General features: G+C 39.2%; 1 protein-coding gene across 2 annotated transcripts in view; it reads right to left on the bottom strand.

Moving 5' to 3' along the window:
- Positions 1-18,762, bottom strand: part of GHR (growth hormone receptor) — a 337,885-nt gene that overhangs the window by 97,029 nt on the left and 222,094 nt on the right. For both annotated transcript variants that reach the window (XM_033179464.1, XM_033179465.1), the window contains exon 3: positions 9,656-9,721. In XM_033179464.1, coding sequence (XP_033035355.1) covers positions 9,656-9,721 — 66 coding nt within the window. The remainder of the gene's footprint in view (positions 1-9,655; positions 9,722-18,762) is intronic.

The raw sequence follows: 18,762 nt of genomic DNA, 5'->3' as shown, positions 1-18,762 counted from the left end.
ATCTTTAGTAATACTGAATGATATGTCCACACTGATTAGCCAATACAGTTAATCTTTACACTATTACAGTCATGAGCCACACAATAATGTTTTGGTCAATGACAAAGGTGATGTTTCTGTCGCCTCTTCAAACATAACCATAATACCTCTTCAAGCCTCTTTAAACATAACCATAACAATTTTATACGTCATTAGAAATAAACATTATTTATTTTTTAACACAAGCAAATATGCTCCCTGTAACAGTTTAATGTATATGAATGCAAGCACAAACAGAAATACAGTGCAACCCACATATATAATTTAAAATTTTCAACTATAGTCTTGTGCTGTATAATGATGTTTTGGTCAATGACAGACTGCATATGTGATAGTCGTCCCATAAGATTACAATACCATATTTTTATTGTACCTTATCTATGTTTAGATACATAAATACTTACCATTGTGTTATAATTGCTGAGAATATTCAGTACAGTAACATACTGTATAGGTTTGTAGCCTACGAACAACAGACTATATCATACAGGCTAGGTGTGCAGCAGACTGTACCAACCAGGTTTGTGTAAGTACACTTCATGTTTACACAACGATGAAATTGCCTAATTATGCATTTCCTAGAATGCATCCCCACTGTTAAGTGATGCATGACTGTAATTTATTTCAGAAGAGTTTACTATGAAGCAAATTTATAAAGTGAATACTGTATTGTCATTAATGCCAATTATGAAACTGAAGATAACAGGAAACTAAAAGATGGTAACCAATACAAACTTGATGAATAGTTCCTTAAAATACCATATTATACTTGGGAGCCTGAGGGGGGCAGATCACGAGGTCAGGAGTTCAAGATCAGCCTGACCAACAAGGTGAAACCCCATCTCTACTAAAAATACAAAAAAATTTGCCAGGCGTGGTGGTGCATGTCCATAATCCCAGCTACTCAGAAGGCTGAGGCAGGAGAATTGCTTGAACCCGGGAGGCGGAGGTTGCAGTGAGCCGAGATTGCACCACTGCACTCCAGCCCAGACAAGAAAGCGAGACTCCATCTCCAACAAACAAACAAACAAACAACCATATTATAGTTGCTGGTGAGAATGCAAATTCGTTCAGCCACTGTGGAAAACAGTGTGGAGATTTCTCAAGGAAATTAAAACAGAACTACCATTCAACCTAGCAATCCCATAACTGGGTATATACCCAAAGAAAAAGAAATCATTCTACAAAAAGGACGCATGACTCATATATTCATCACAGCACCATTCATAATAGTAAAAACATAAAATCAACGCAGATGCACATTGTCGGTGGACTGGATAAAGAAAATTTGTTACATATACGCCATGAAAAGCTATGCAGCCATAAAAAAGAACAAAATTATGTCCTTTGCAGCAACATGGATGCATGTGGAAGTCATCATCGTAGGTGAATTAACGCAGGAACAGAAAACCAAATACTATATGTTCTTACTTATAAGCAGGAGCTAAACACTGGATAAACATGGGTATAAAGATGGCAACAGTAGACACAGAGGACTACTAGAGTGGGGAAGATTGGGAGGGGGTGCCAGTTGAAAAACATCAAGTAATATGCTCAATACCTGGGTAAGGGGATTATTTGTACATCAAACCTCAGAGACATGCAATTGACCCATGTAACAAACCTGCACGTGTACTCCCTAAATCTAAAATAAAAGTTGGAAAAAAAGAATTAATTGTTTTTCTATTTAGAATGGTTTGGCATACTTTTTTTTTAGAGGGCCAGAGAGTAAAGATTTTAGGTTTGTGGACCATTATTTGTCTTAGCTACTCAACTCTGCCACTGTAGCCTCAAAGTAGCCACAATCTGAAATAAACAGGCATGGCTGTTGTCCAATAAAACTTTATTTACAAAAATAAGTATCTGGTCTCACGGCCAGTTTGCCAACCCTTCGTTTAAATATTTGTTGACCTAAAGAAAAAAAAAAAACACAGAGGTAGCTTACTTTGTACCAGATATTGTGAATTATATGCAAATAAATTTCCTATAAATCATATTATATTTTTAAAAGTCCTTTGAAAGTTGTATAACATTTTTTCCTAAGTAATAAGTTCTTTATTTAGTAAATAATTACCTCTTGTTATTTTTGGTTTAAATATATATTACCTTATATTGCATGTATTTGCCATGAGACACACAATTACTTGAACTACTATTTAGCGGTAACTACACTTGAATGCGTTGTTAAAGCCATAAATCTTTTTGTAAATGTGGTGTACAGTCTGCTTTCTCAGTGTGTAGGTTAAGTTGTATTAAAGTCTGGTTACACCTAAATAATAAATTCAAGATATTTTCCCAGTGCATAAATGTACATTATTTGAAAAAACTGTTCCCTACAAGGAGGAGCCAGTGTGAACAGAGTGCCTTTCTGGACTTCAGGTATCCTTTCCTGGTGAGAGCCTCCTGTGTGCAGAAGCTAGGGCTCTCTCGGGAGCAGTGATTAGAGCTGGTTTTGAAGCTGTGGAACTAAGCAGCAAATCAGTGGGCTACAGGCTAGAATAACTCAAAGGTCACAACCAAAAAGGTCACAACCAACTGCTGGATGCTTTAACTTTCAAGAGTTAGTAAAAAGTGTTCACCACCCATTGGGGTCACCCAGAGTGAAAGAATGTTTGTCTTGAATTATCCCTTTAAAAAATGTGTGTTATGCTTTGGCAAAGAAACCATGCTAGAAGTCAGTATATACAGTGCACACAGGCATACTGAAAATTTTAGGAAGATGCTTAATGATCCTTCCTAGGCTTTACAAAAAAAATTTTTTTTTGAGGTGGAATCTCGCTCTGTCACCCAGGCTGGAGTGCAGTGGCACAATCTCGGCTCACTGCAAGCTCCGCCTCCCAGGTGCACGCCATTCTCCTGCCTCAGCCTCCCCAGTAGCTGGGACTACAGGCGCCTGCCACCACGACCAGCTAATTTTTTTAATTTTTAGTAGAGACCGGGTTTCACCGTCTTAGCCAGGATGGTCTTGATCTCCTGACCTCGTGATCCGCCCGCCTCGGTCTCCCAAAGTGCTGGGATTACAGGTAGGAGCCTCCTAGCCCGGCCTAAAAATTTGTTTTACTCACTTCTAAGATTAAGGTTTCTAGAGATCTATGCCCACAGATTTCTAATTATTTTCTTATTGTTTGAGTTCCAAAAGAAATAGAAGACCTGGATATATGTTTACAGCCAGAAGGGACCTGCATTCCAAAGGTTTCATTAATAGTGCCTAAGCCAATGAACAGAGAGAAACAGGTCTCTTGTAAACTGAAGTGGTAAATATCTACTTACCACTTACCATTGCTCAGAAAATTGTTTGAAGTTGAAGGGGGATAAAAAAGTTAAGACCCAATATTTATCTTACAAAAAATTCTTATCTCCCAACAATTTCGTGTGAAAGCAAAGCAGTATATAATAAAGCACTAACGTGTGAAACTAATGACAGTCATTATCTGAGTATTTCAGGCTGGAAAAAAGTCACTGCAAAGTCCATATAAGTAAAGACTGCTGTTTGAATTATTAACATAGTTGTATGCTTTTATTAATATTTTGCTTACCTACGGACAGATACAACTCACTGCACTGGCAATATCTTCTTCACTCTCTTGGGCTGTTAAGAGACTTAAGCTGTTTTCTCTGTACCTCTATTTCTTCTTACGTAAAGTGCATAATTTTACCTGCTTTCCTCTTATTTCAGAGAACAAGCAAGGGGGATAAATAATAACCCTAGGACATTTGGTGTTATCTGGAGATTAGTGCTTATGTGAGTCAGGAAAGGCTGAACACTAGGTTGGGTACAAGAGAGAGCCAACATAAACACTCTTTCCTTAAAAGAGATAGGAAGAATCTATGTTTACTTACTAAATTGTTTACTGAATAGTTTATAAACAAGCAGACTGTCAAGAATTTAATGTCAGCTTCCATGTCAGAACCCCATATCAATGCTGCTCCCTATTGCTTGTCCAAAGCTCAATTTTTTTTTGTAACAAGTAAAGGCTGTACATTCACTCTAAGATACTATCCCTGCCAGGACACATTTCCCTTATGTTATACTTAATTTAGTTGCATTATCAGCTAATTAAGTTCTTGATGTTGAAAATATCTGATAAAAAAGAATGAAAGCAGAGAGGGTCATGTACCTTCTATGGAGGCAGTGGTGGGCCACAGGCAGGAGTAGGACTATTTATGATTCCCTTGGCAGTTGAACTGATATGTCCTGCAATGTTATCCAAGACCGGTCCATGACACTAGGTCCCTGACCTGAAGGAAAGGTTCTGTGGAAGGCTTTTGGGAAAGGCATAGTATTTATACTCAGCAATAGACAAGATAAAATTCTCCTCTTGTATATCTTTATCACTCTCCTTTCATAAATGACTGCTGTACCACATAGAGGAAACTCTGTGGTAGCCAAAGAGTACTTAAGATACTGGGAAGGTCTTGGCTTCTATTTGTTTTTTGCATTTTGTGTGTGTGTGTGTGTGTGTGTGTATGTGCAAAATTCAATAACCATCCATAAAATACTTAGCATGTGTCAGGTACATAGCAGGTACCATAGGATACAACAATGTATAAGATATAGTCCTTATCTTTCGAGATAGTTCAGCGTATTAAGGTAGGGGGTACAAAAAGCACTACATTTGGTTGAACCAAATGACATAATGATTTTAGGGTCCAATATAGAGTTGACATGGGCAATTTCATACAGTTCAATTTAATACACATTGGAATAAAATATGAGCCATGAGAGAATACAATAAATATCACGTAAGCTTACTATAGGGCCAGATACTATTCTAACTACTTTAAATGTATCAACACTCATAATTCTCACAACAATCTTATGAGGTAGGTACTATTAGCATCTTTATTTTAGAGACTGAAAAAAAAAACAAGACACAGAGGTTATCAAATTTAGATAAGATCATATAGCAAGTAAGCAGTAGAACTGGGTCTTAAACTAAAGCTTACTCCAGAGGGTGAGTACTTAAACCATGGTGCTACACTCTCTCCTTGCGAGAGAGGAAAAAAAGGCTACAATTCTAAAGCAGAAGCATGCATTCTCTTGGAGTAACTGGGCAAAGCTTTGTGGATAAAGTTATATTTGAAATATGGCTTATAGGACAAAATCTATGAAGGACTGTTTCAGACTGAGGGGAAAGAAGAGGAAATTACTGGTAAAAGAGCCAATGTAAATGGATATAATGAAACAGGAATGCAGGCAATATAAACATAGGAGTACATAGGAGAAAAGGGAGATAAGGCTAGAAAAGTGTGTAAGATGAATGCTGTAGAATTTTCTGAATGCCAGGGAGATAAGTTCATAATTTAGAGAACAGTTTGGAGCTACTATAGATGACTGGGCAGATGAATCAGTAAATCAGAGATAGGCAGTAAGAATTAATCAAGAGCAAGTATGGTGGCTTGGAATAAGGAAAAATAGGAGGTAGGAAGAAAAATTAGGAAGCTAGGACAAGAGTCCAGCTAAGAATGTATATGGACCTGGACAAGCAAGATGAAGTTTACTATATTACATTTTTGTCCTGCAAAAGTTTTTATTGAAGTTAATGTAACTCACAATTGTTTGAATGTTTGTGAACTTCTAGCATTCAAGCAATTCATTTGCTGTGCCAATCTAATATGATAAGATTTTGGAATCCTTTCAAAAGTTGCCTCTGATCTCAGCCATTCATATTCATGTTCAAATGCCTATTTTCATGAAACCTTAGACTAATTTATGCTCCAACAGGCAGTCAATAAAACTTGCTCCAGTTGGATATTCATTTTATTTTGAGGTAAAAATGCTATCTATCACAAAATTTACACTTTTATAGGAATACATGATAAATTCAGGGAAAAGTAATGACTTTTAAAAACAGGGGAAAAATCTCCCTCAGAAAGATGTGCAATCATCTAATTTTTTTTCTCTATATGTGTTGAAAGTCTTATAAATTTGGCCCAAATGCTCATCAAATCCTCTGCCAATAAATAATCATGACAGAGAAATAAAATTCTTGAAAAAACACAAAGTACATGCAACTGCAGCACCCTAGCTGAGGTGCCTGTCTTATTTGGGAGTACTAAAAATGTTTTGCTTTTCTCTAGGAGATTGTAACTCTTCTTATTCTTCTCCCCAGAAACAAAAAGAAGTTTTCTTTGTAGTAAAATTATAGCATTACTTCTTTAAAATATGAAAAAGTTGTCTGGATATCTCTTTAAACTGTAAACTCCCTCAACATTCTTCTTATCCTAAGTATGTGTTTTTGCTCATATTTACCCTGGGCTGACCTTTGCATAAGTGGAGTATGCTGCTACCCACGTATGTGAACTGAAAGGTCTTTTTGGGGTTACTAACCAAAAATAGGTCTTTTTTTCCCCAGAAAATGTTTCTAAATAAACTAATCTGTGGAAGGCATGTTAGCATGTGCTCACTAACACAAAAACGCACATTCACATGGATTAAGACCTGTTGCAGGCACAGCAAAGCCCTAAGGGCTTACTTAGCAAATGGGACAGATAATTTTTGGTGAAGAAAGAGGTTACAGCAAGGTTATGCATAGCATGGGTTAATTTTAGCTGGTCTGCTTTGACCATATGTGTCTCTCCAGAGCTACTGAAATATCATGACCTCTCTCATAGACTAGCATGGAGAACAGAGGGATTGATTCAGGCCGTAGGTATCAGGTTTTGACTGAAACTTAAAGGTGGGTAGGACTGATATATATTTACAGAATCCAGGGCAGGGTGGGAGGAAAATAGATTCGATGACATGAGCAGTGTACCAGAGGAGGGAATATACAGTGTGCCTGGGGAATGGTAAGTAGCCTGAACTTATAAGCTGGGGTGGGTGTTCACGGTCTTGGGAAAGGTTTGAAGTTTAATATTTAGGTAGTAGGGAAAGCATTAAAGATATTTTCTTAGAACATAAGAAAATTATTGTTGGCAGGGGAAGATAGATGCAAGGAAGGAGACATGGGGCAGCGGGTGGAAAGAGAGAGAAGGGAGATACTGCTAAATGGTCACTGCACTTCACTGACTGGTAGGAAGTTGTTCAACACATCCTCCATGCCTAGAGGTTATATCTCAACAAGGCACAATGTTTGGGCTTCTTAGACCCAAGTATAAAGTAAAGGTGGCTTGGAGAGGGCAGTGGCATTTATTTTTTATGTTTGGTCAGTTCTGGCTAGGATTTGTCCTGACAGAGTTTTTATTTCATTTTTTCTTCCATGGGGTTTTGTTTTGAATCTGAGAACTTAGAAAAGTACACATGGGAAACATGCAAATTACAATTGTATATTCTCAGGACATTTCATGTTAAACACTAACTTTTCATGTGAAATTATCTCTTCAGGGAGAATGTGAGCTCCTTGATGTCAGGGCAGTATCTTACTCTGTCTCCCTCAGGGCATACAGCTAAAGGTTGAGTACACAGCAGACTGTTAAATATTTGTGACATGGTAACAACGTCTACAGTGAGAGAGTGAGGGGATGTGAGCACTTGGGTCTATCACATCTGGATGTGAGGCTTATGATGATAAAGGCGATGCTATGTTCAAGCATGTGCACTCTGATAGGTGCCCACCGTTACAGACCCTGATATAGGTTACTTTAGCCAATCATTCCTGCGACCGAGAGCAGGTGACTTTTGATAAGAAAAAGCCGGAAAGACAGGGGAAGTCAGTATCTATGTGATTTACCACATATGAATGATAATTAGCTAGTTGTCTTACGTATCATGAAGACAGGAAGCCAACATATGCCAAATGACTGGTAGGAAGTTGTTCAACACATCCTCCATACGTAGAGGTTATATTTCAACAAGGCACAATGTTTAGGCTTCTTAGACCCTGTGACCTAATTAAGAAAATGACTTAACAGAAATCCTACCACCACTTTGGGGGACAGCGGAGGGTAAAGTATTATGTGTCAGGAGGATGGTTTCAATGTGAAGCATGTAGCATTAGTAATGCATTTTTAACTGATTACTTCTCATTTCCTTACAGAATATAAAGGAGATAACTCATCTGTTGAATGAAGGAAGCTTTGGAATATACTGGCTGGGATAACCCAAACACAACCAAACAGCCACTTCTTTTACAACCTTTGTGTTAATTAGGAAGCAGCTTAGCATGTCAGATGCTTCTTAAACAGGAGGGCTATAAAGGATTTGTGGTCTGGCACAACTGAAAATTGAATGACAGTTCTTAAAAACAGTACCAACTCTCCTTTTTGGTCCCCTCCAAGGAAATAATGTTTAAATCTCACATTGGAAATTTATTCTGCAATTTAGTCATAAAATTCAAATTATGATTTCATCACTCCAGAATTACCAACAAGAATAGCAATATCTTAACTGAATTAGGTACTCTGTCTTCCCTTCCCTTATTGCATAATATGGACTCTAGCATACACTTCCACTGATGAAAAATATCCATCCCTAAAATTTAATTAAACAAGTACCTACTACTATGGATCAGAATTTTTTTAGGAGATGTAAGGGATTTAGAAGAAGCATAAAATTTAGGCTTTGCCTTAAAAGTTCAATAGAATTAACTCATTCATGCAGTCCACACAATCTGGTGAGTTCTATATGCAGGGCTAACAAACACACTAAAATGTCAGGAGGTAAACGCTATCATGTAGTAAAGGACAAAGTTCCACGGAAGCAGAGAAGGCAGAAAATTGTTCAGGCCTAGAGAATTTGGAGAAGCTTCCCCACAGAGTTGATGCTGGGGTTCTGTCCTGTGACTGAAGAGGAGATTGTCAAAGGACCAGGGGGGAATGTGTAAAGTCATTTTAAGGGTAAGAAAGAGCTTACAAGAAGGCATAATTTTGAAGCTTAAGGCAATCTGGTTGGAGAGACAAGTTTAACTTTCTATCAATGTAATCCTTAGATAAATACTTCAAGATAATAATGATAATAATTTTAAAAAGAATTTGTAAAAAGAGGCAGTTTCCTAAATTCAATACATAATTGTTGATCCATGATGTATCATTTCCTCTGTTTTCCTCCTTCATTAATTTGGCCTTACTTAACCTCCAAGCATAAGCAAAAATAGAAAAAAGCAGCCTTGCAGAGAAATTGTATTAGTTTGTTTTCATTGCTGTAAAAAAGTACCTGAGGCTGGGTCATTTATAAAGAAAAATGATTTAAATGGCTCACAGTTCTGCAGGCTGTATTAGCATCTGCTTCTGGTGAAAGCCTCAGGAAGCCTACAATCATGGTGAAGTGGAGCAGGTCTCTCACAGGGCAAGAGTGGGAGCAAGAGATTGAAGAGGGAGGTGCCACACACTTTTAAACAACCAGATCTCATGAGAACTCACTCACTATGGTGAGGACAGCACAAAGAAGAGGGTGCTAAACCATTCATGAGGAATCTGCCCACATGACCCAAACATCTCCTCCCAGGCTCCACCTCCAACATTGGGGATTACATGAGATTTGGAAGGAACAGACATCCAAACTATATCAGAAGTTAAGAAACAAATCCTTAAAAAATGTTTTGCCTGCCTATAAAATTTCATCTCAGTCACTATTCCAGTTACTAACATCCCAAATAAAACAGAGAAGGATAGCAGCTTAATTACACTAAAACATGGAAAATATCATTGAAGGAAGAAAAAGAACTGAAATTCTTACTTGTCTTTAGGCCTGGATTAACACTTTGCACACTCCAGGATGCTCTGCTAAGGATAGCTGCTGTGGCTGAAACAGAAAGAGAAGAAAACCATTAGTCATTCCTGTCATAACAATCTGATATGACCCTGTATAAACTAAAAATAAAATCCTCAGCTCCCCAAACCAACTGAATGGACCCCTTCTTGGCCAAGGGGACTCCAGAGAAATTTGAAAACTTGGGTTCCTGGCCACAATGGGAAGGCAAGTCGGATATGCCTCCCTTTTGGAGTTTACAAGTGACCAGCATTAATGTTAAAATAGAGATCATAAGACTGACAAAATAGACTCTTTGGGCAGTAAGATACTAAATTATAAACAAGACCTTAGGCCATGCAAGGCAAGGGTTAAGTCACACCTGTAAGCCATTAATCTTGCTAAACAGGTCATTTTGTGGCTGACTCTGACATAGCATCCTTATCTTAATTTAAATATTTCTTTTTGCTAACTCTAAGCTTTTGTACAAAGTTTTGTTCCTTTAACCAACTGCAGATTAAAGAATCTCTGAACCAAACTATGACCTGCAAGTCCCCTCTTCAAGATATCCTGCCTTTTCAGGCTGAACCAATGTATACCTTTCATGTACTGATTTATGTTTTTGCCTGTAACTCCTGCCTCCCTGAAACATGCAGAACCAAACTGAATCTGACGGCCTTGGGCACACTTTCTGAGGACTCCTTGAGACTGGTGATATGGACAGAAGACAGGGAAACACTGGGTAGAAGAGGGTAGTTCCTGCGCAAAGGTCCCACCCTCAAGCCTGAAGACCTGCAGCCCTAAATGGAACAGGCATTTCCATTTTCATGTCCAAAAAGCTGCCTTTTGGCCCAAAACACCCCCTATCCTGCACCCATATAAACTCTGAAGCCCAGGTTCCAGAAGCAGACCAGCAGACCAACAGACCAGCACACCAGCAAGCCAGCTGAACAGCAGACAGATGGTGAAATGATGTGGCAGAGAGAGAGAGAGAGAGAGAAGAGGACCATCTGGGCGCTGAGAGGAGCTTGGCTGGGGGAGGTTGAAGAGTCCAGCCACTGGGTGGCTGGACTTCAGAGTAAGTTCACCTTCCCAATCCATCCCCATTTCCCACTCCCCATCCATCTTGCTGAGAGCCACCTCCACTACTCAGTAAAACCCTGCAGTCGTCCTTCGAGCCCCTGCATGATCTTATTTTTCTAGGACCCTGGGCAAGAGCTTGGAATACAGAAAGCTGTCACTCTGGCCCTCTGCCCTTGCTATAAGGCAGAGGGTCCATTGAGCTGATTAACACTCCAGCTGTCTGTGGACTGCAAAGCTGAAAGAACTTTGTAACACTGGGGTTGCGGGCACCCCACCCCTAGACACTACAGCAGGGCTAAGGGGCCAGAGCACTTGCCCCAGCCTCTGTACCGACTCTCTGTATTCTCCCCCTAGGGGTTTGAGCAGTGGGGCAACTGAACAGGTGAGCCAGACCCCTGTTGCACGCTCTGTGAGAGGGATCAGGGAACTCACTCATTTCAGTGGGGCCACAGTCACTTATATTGGCTCAGAATAAATCTCTTTAAAATATTTTACAGTTTGATTTTTCTGCTAACACCTGTTATGGCATCATTTTCAAATGACAAAGTATGATTTCTCCTCTCATAATAACCCGCTTTTTAAAAATTAAAATTGTGCCTAACCTACCTAACCTCTAAAAAGAACTCATAAAAATCACATCAAATGAAAACCTGGTCTTAATTACCTGTGGTCTCAAGCCTAGACACAGTAGGGAACAATTTTTTAAAAAATGATTTCCTACATTATTTGAGTTTAAACTTGAATCTTATTTGTAAGAATGAGGAGAAATATAAATTATTTTTAAACAGTATAAAAAAAGTTCAGTAAAAAAAGTTTATTTTTAGAAATAAACATGTGAATGATCCTGGAAGTAGGGAGGGAATGAAGGGAGGTGAAAAGCTCAACATGAGAGACACAGAAGTTTATGATGTGAGATGATCAATAATTCATCCAGTGTAAACACAGTCATAATTTGATTGACATTAGTAGTAGGTGGCATAAAAAATAGGAAAAAATGAAAAATGATGAATGTAGTGTCACTCTACCTTTAAGTATTACAGTGGGTTGCTTTGTAAGCATCCCAGCTAGAAAAGTACGCATCTCTTGTCTGGGTTTGGTAGTGAAAGGTGTTTCTCCAGAATTCCCCATATCTGATCACGTTACCTCTAGTTATTCTTAGATAACTTTACTGTGATAACTTAGATAACTTTACTGTGAGCTCAGGCTCACAGTAAACATTGAGTTTTACCTCCCAGTGAAACTACTGGTGATATTGTGAAATACCTATTTGACCTTGTCTCTGTTTCTTGACACAGTTCCTAAAATCCTTGGAATCTCTGGAGTGATAAGTGTTTTTTGTATGCTAACGAGTTGTCTGATGCCTGGGGGCTCCTGGAGAGCCTCGGGATGGGGGATGGTCACAGGAAAGACCAAGAGTTGATCAGAGGTTGAGCCAGTTCAGACTCACTCTCCAACCTCTGGGAAGGGGAGAGGGACTGAAGGTTAATTTGATAATGTCTTAATCTGAGAGATTCTGGATAGCTGAACACGTGAAGATGCTGCACTCAGAGAGGTCATGGAAACTCTGCAACTCCAAGTCCCATATCTTATCCTATCCATCTCTTCATCTGTGTCCTTTGTAATATCCTTTCTAATAAGCAGGTAAATGTAAGCAAGCTGTCCCAAATTATCAACCTGAGGAGGAGGTTGTGGGAACCCCAACTTACAGCTAATTGGCCAGAAGTATAGGTAACAACCTATTACTTGCAATTGGCATCTGAAGTGAGGGGCAGTATTGTTAGACTGAGCCCTAAACCTGTGGTATCTGATGCTATTTCTAGGTAGGTAGATAGACTGTCAGAATTGAATTGAATTAGAGAACACCCATTGAAGAACCTGTTGGAGAATTTGTGTGGAGAGAGATTTCCACAGAGGACTAAGTTCCAATCTTTTATCTTGCCCAAATTCCTACCTAAGGGAGTCATGCCCTACAAACCAAGGGTTCTCATCAGATGGGTTTTATTTGACGCTGTATATCGTGACTTGATTTTCAATCTGACTCTGGCATAACATTATGAGACAAGGAAAAAAATATTTAACCCCAAAATATATTTCCTTGTCATGCCTTGAAATGGCCCTACAAAGTCTTTTATGAGAAAAATCCACATTCTATAGCAAATCGCCTTCCCCCTTTGTTTTCCTTCCTTCCTTCCCAGATCCAGGCAATAATCAACTAAGAGCCAGGCACTGTTTTAGGTCCAATAAGAAACATATCTTAACCTGAATAGTCCTTTCCATTAATCCCAGGTCTTCAGACAAACTCAACTAATTGTCAACCAGAAAATGTTTAAATTTACCTATAGCCTGGAAGCCCCCCCGTTTGAGTTGTCCTGCCTTTCTGAACCAAACCAATGTATTTCTTAAATGTATTTAATTGATATCTTATGCCTCCCTAAAATATATAAAACTAAGCTGTACCCTGACCACCTTGGGCACATGTTCTTAGGACCTCCTGAGGGCTGTGTCATGGGCCATGGTCACTCACATTTGGCTCAGAATAAATCTCTTCAAATATTTTACAGAGTTTGACTCTTTTGGTCAACACCACACACATTTTGGTGATCTCTGGTCACTAAAATATTCTGTGTTGTGAGAGTATAGCGGGAGAAAGTGAATTTATTTTTTTTTCTACATACTCTCAGATTATTAATACTTTTGTTTCAGTCCTTAATAGAAACCCACAGTAACAATGCCAAGAAATCTATTTCTGATATAAAACAAGAAAAAGAAAGAAAATAAAGATGTACTGGACAGTGAGCTGACTCATTCCCATCTCTCTGAATGTCAGAGCCCGGTGAGTCCAATTCACCTTCCCTGAGCCGCTTCTTAATGTACTTTTTCATTAACTCCTCCCAGTTAGCTAACTGGGAAGCAGCCTTTCAGCTGTGAAAGTGTTTCTTTTTTATTCTCTCTCTAAATTTTACTATTATCTTCATCTATAGATCATTTACTCTCATATGCAATAAGAAATTATGACAAAAAGCAAATATTTTCCTAGAGTAAATAAAGTACTACACCTTGATTTTGAAATGGCCAGAAAGCAAAACTGCATTGTAACAATTCCTTCAAACCTACTTGCTGCTTTGATACTCTAAGTCTTTATTATTACCATTATTTTCTAGAACAATTCCCACCACCATCACAGATCTTTGCTACAAATCAGAGAACACTTTGTTTCATTACTTCTTTCTCTAATTTGAGCACTAAAGGAGGATCTTTGATCAAGGTTCAGTAAGTTCGTATAACTGACAACTATGCATTACTTGAGAAAATTTTGATAGTTGGAAGGATGAAAAAATTAAGTTAATCAAAATAATAACAAAGAAAGTGAAAGGAAACTTTTGTAGGTAATAGGTTTATGGCATACATGCAGTTATAATTTCATAGATGTATACTTATCTCCAAATTCATGAAGCTGTATACATTAAATATGCACATATTTTTGTACGCCAACTATACCTCAATAAAGTGATTTTAAAAATATGTTAATTATGGGATAGCACATAAACATATGTGTTATTTTGGTCAAAATTACGTAGGAAGTTTGTCTCAATTTTCAGCTTGAACCTGAGAAAACTAATGGACGACAATTTCCAGGCCTAACATCAGCAGTAAAGTTGACGAATTTTTCCATGATGGCAGAAATGGAATGTGGGGGTCAGTTATGAGACTCTAGGGAGAGTGTAGAGCCAGAGCTCAGGCCTGGAAATGCTTGGGGAGCCCTGGCCAGCCTTGAATCTTCACAAACCAGCATTTAAACTTTTTGCAAGCAGACATCTGGTGACTTTGCCTTTATCGTGCATTTGGTGACATTTTCACAAAGCAAAAACTCTTAGTCAGCTTACACTCCTGAAAATATGTATTGAATCAAGACATAAAAGGAACAAATGGTACCCTCATGGAAAGACTACAGATTTATGCTACTGCTGAGAGGGTGCTGGTTAAAAAGTAAAGCTTAATGAACAAAATTGCGCTGGCTTAGCAAATGGAAGTGTCATTCTCAGTCATCAATTTTAATTAGTGTCAGAGCCATGTACCTAATATCTAGAGGTGCTGAGCAGTAAGGGAAAAACAAGTAAAGGAAGACCATAAGCAGAGAGTCACATCCAATAGTAACAAAATTAATGAAACCATTACAAACTGTGCTCTTGGTTATGATCTGCAAGGACTCCATTTATTAACTATTCCCAACAAATCAATAAATAGGCACTTTTAAATGCTGGGTTATAAAATAAACTATCTGCAGCCCCTGGCCTCAGTGAGTCCAGTTTTCTGGGCAGGGATCTATAAAGAAAGAGGGATCAAGCATTGGAGGAACAATGGAATACCTGTTAACAAATTTGGACAAACTTCCTGGGGAAGGTGACTCCTTGAGACAGGTGCTAAATTTGGGATAAAGGGTAATGTAGAGGAAAAGAAAGGGCAGTTAGGGCTAAAGAAACAAAGGTGCAGAAGGTACAAAGGTACAGAAGACACAGCCTGGGCATATAAAGAGTTGTGATGTGTTGGGAGTACATAGATGGAGCTGAGGATGTGTTGAGTTAGGGAAGAAGCAGGGGCACATCAGGGAGAACCTTGCCAAAGAACTTAATTTTGATTCTGCAAACACGGGGAACTACTAATTTGCTATGCTCTGAGGTGGAGCGCCTCACAGTGGACTTACCAAGACTAGAACCGACTGCAGTTGAACTTTCCCTACTTACACCCAACTTTGTACTCAACTTCCCAACAGAAATAGTTATCTGGGCCTTGGTTTCTCTGTGTTTAAAATTGGGAGAGTAAAAGTATCTATACATATATAAGATTTAAATCAGTTAGTATATGCTAATCATTTCATTTACAATACAATTAGTGATAAGTAAATGTTATAATGCTTATCATTGTTATTGTTTTTGTCATTGTTATTATTGCTAGCCACTACCTTGACAGCCGGGACATGTCTTTTCCCATGGAGAAGACTCCTATGGAGTCTAATGTGTTTATATTAGACTTTGTGCACTTAGGGTTTTGCTGATGTGAAGATGGGATGCTGTCATAAACCCAGCTAGACTATTTAGGTCCTCCCGGCACAGGCTGTATGTAGGCAGTGGGTTCTATTCTTTAAGAGTGTTTGGCAAATGTATTGGTGGAGTAGGGGATGGAAATCTACTTATGGCAATGATTCATTCAGCCTGAGACTAAATGCAGTCAATCCCAGTTCTCTAGTGTCTTATTAAGGGAGCAAGAGTAGGAGAATCAATGTTTTGGCAAGAATAATAATTCACCAGTTGTAGAGCAAGGGCATTTTGAAACATCCCTGAATAGACAGTGCAAATACAAGTAAACATAGTACCATATACAGCAACTGTTCTATACAATTACAGGAGGTAATGCATGTAAAAGGCCTAACACAGCATTTATTAAATACACCAAGTCTAGGTCTTGGGCCCAGATCGACAGAGTCTGAATCTCTAGGTCCCTGGTCACTCTACGTTTTGGAAAGGTCCTGAGAATATGTATGCTTACCTTGCCCTTCCACACCCCTCCCTGACAGGTGATTCTTATGACAAGACACAAAATATGTTCAGGAAACTTTTCACTATACCTTCTTGGCTCTGATCAGAATCACCATATCCTCTTCAGGGTTCTGCCTCTAGGGCTTCCCCACTATGTGCCACAGTTGGTACTCACGAGGAGGTATTTGATAAAGTACATGCTGATTGATTTATCTCAATGTCACAAGCATTCTGGAAAGTTATACTGATGAAGCCAGGTTGCTGAGGTGTTGAGTAGAAATACGCTTCAGGGATCAATTCTCAAAGAACCATGTGAGACGTATGATGCTCTTAGCAGCCAGGCCCCCTCCTTTTGCTCTGTGGTTGGATACTACTCAGTGGGTCCTCAGGCTACAATCCTCTTTTTGATCATGGCTACCCCTTGGCATACCAAGTCCACCAGGCCTGAGTGCAGTGACAGCTCTACGCTGGAATTTCCTTTCTTTTGTGGCTCAGTGAATTAATTACATTCCCATCCATAGTTTCTCCTGGACCAAAGTGTATTATCTCATACATGTTATGACTCTTGGCAGCTCTAAAGAAGCCTGTGTAATCAAAACAGGAAATCTCTGAGCCTTTCCAAGAGACAGTATTACCTCTCCACATCTCCATGAGGGAGTGTATTTCTTCTATACTTAAACAGTAAATCATACAGCATATTACATGAGCTAGAGAATTTAAACAAATAAAACAGGAACTGTGAAATGGTGCTGGCGGTTTCAAACACTTTTTAATGCTTTACAGTAAAATAATAGATAACAAATTTGGAAGAGAAACCAGTGTCACAGAAAAAAGCGCATGTTTAAATAAATCTGCAGCACCCACATTTTGCTGTAAATGTATTTTGAGAAAAGCAAGGCTTCAAGGTAACGAGAATCAATGTGCAATGATAAAGACCTTCTTTTCTCACAGGTCCTATCTCTGGCTTAGAGAGACAAATGTGGAAGTTTCCTAACAACTTCAAGCTTCACATATTTATTTCCTGTCTAGCAGTGCTCTGCTTGGTGAGTTTTTCATAAACATCCTCCTGACACAAGCTTGTGCATGTGCTGAGACATCCGCTTGCAATTACAGACAGATACTAGAGTCTGGCTTTTCTAACGTAGTCCCTAGCATAATAAGGCCAGTTAAAGGTGCAGTAGTGACGTCTAGGGAACACACTGGTGGTGGTGTTTTCACAAAGAATACTGAAAGGAGCAGGTAATATGAATGCTGGCTCTTGGCTAGCCTGTATCTTCCTTCTGCAAAGCTTCCCAGTAATTACTCCAGTTTTCCTTCCTACTGTTACAAGAGCAGCGAAACATCCTGCCCAGCTAGCCACGCTGAAAGCTGCTTTTCATTACGGAGAACAGCAGAGGTGTCAACACCAGGCCATAATCAGTAAGAGAGTTTTCTATGCCATGTGATAACAGGAGTGCAGATTAATCACAGCAATGCTAAAAGGAATAAACAGAATCACAGTTTGGCACTGTGCCAAGATTAATTGTAGGTAGGCCAGCCAAGAACATATGACTGATATTGGAAGGATATTCAGAGAGAATATTAGAAGGTTAGATGGAGATGTAAGGGAGAATGACAGAAGTGACTATCTCTTCTCTTATAATGTTAGCATAGATGTTTTTAAGATTTGTGATTTCACTCATTCAAAATAGTAGTGAGGAGGCTGATTTAATTAAGTCTGGAGCTCAGATGGTGACTCATAGGTAATGTGCTGGAGCCACCTTCTCTTCCTAATTCTGTGTTCAGTTGCATCACGTTATCAACTTTAAATCAGCCACAGTGGGAATATTTACACCAAAATAATTGGCAAGTCCAACAAATGAAGACTTCCTACCTTCTAATCCTGTGCAAAAGCATCCACCTTTCAAGGTCAATCTGAATGTCTTCTTTAGGAAGCACTTTTTCGGCCGGGCGCGGTGGCTCAAGCCTGTAATCCCAGCACTTTGGGAGGCCGAGACGGGTGGATCACGAGGTCAGGAGATCGAGACCATCCTGGCTAACACGGTGAAACCCCGTCTCTACTAAAAAATACAAAAATCTAGCCGGGCGAAGTGGCGGGCGCCTGTAGTCCCAGCTACTCGGGAGGCTGAGGCAGGAGAATGGCGTGAACCTGGGAGGCGGAGCTTGCAGTGAGCTGAGATCCGGCCACTGCACTCCAGCCCGGGAGACAGAGCGAGACTCCGTCTCAAAAAAAAAAAAAAAAAAAAAAAAAAGGAAGCACTTTTTCTTTCTCCCAGTTGGGATCCATCTCTGCATTCTTTGTGCTTCCATAACACCAATTTTGTTTTTAATATCTGGACAGTGGCCCTTATTATTCCATGTCTGATATGTTAGTTATCTAACTGCCCAATGAATAATAAGCTTGAAGTCTGAAGGTAAGGATCATGGCTCATTCTCCTTTTGACCCATCACAGCATTAGCACAGTTCCTTAAATATAG

The sequence above is a fragment of the Trachypithecus francoisi genome, unplaced genomic scaffold (genome assembly GCF_009764315.1).
Source record: "Trachypithecus francoisi isolate TF-2019V2 unplaced genomic scaffold, Tfra_2.0 Lachesis_group2, whole genome shotgun sequence".
Taxonomy (NCBI): Eukaryota; Metazoa; Chordata; class Mammalia; order Primates; family Cercopithecidae; genus Trachypithecus; species Trachypithecus francoisi.
Note: the sequence above shows the minus strand (reverse complement) of the source record. Positions and strands in the feature narration are given on the sequence as shown.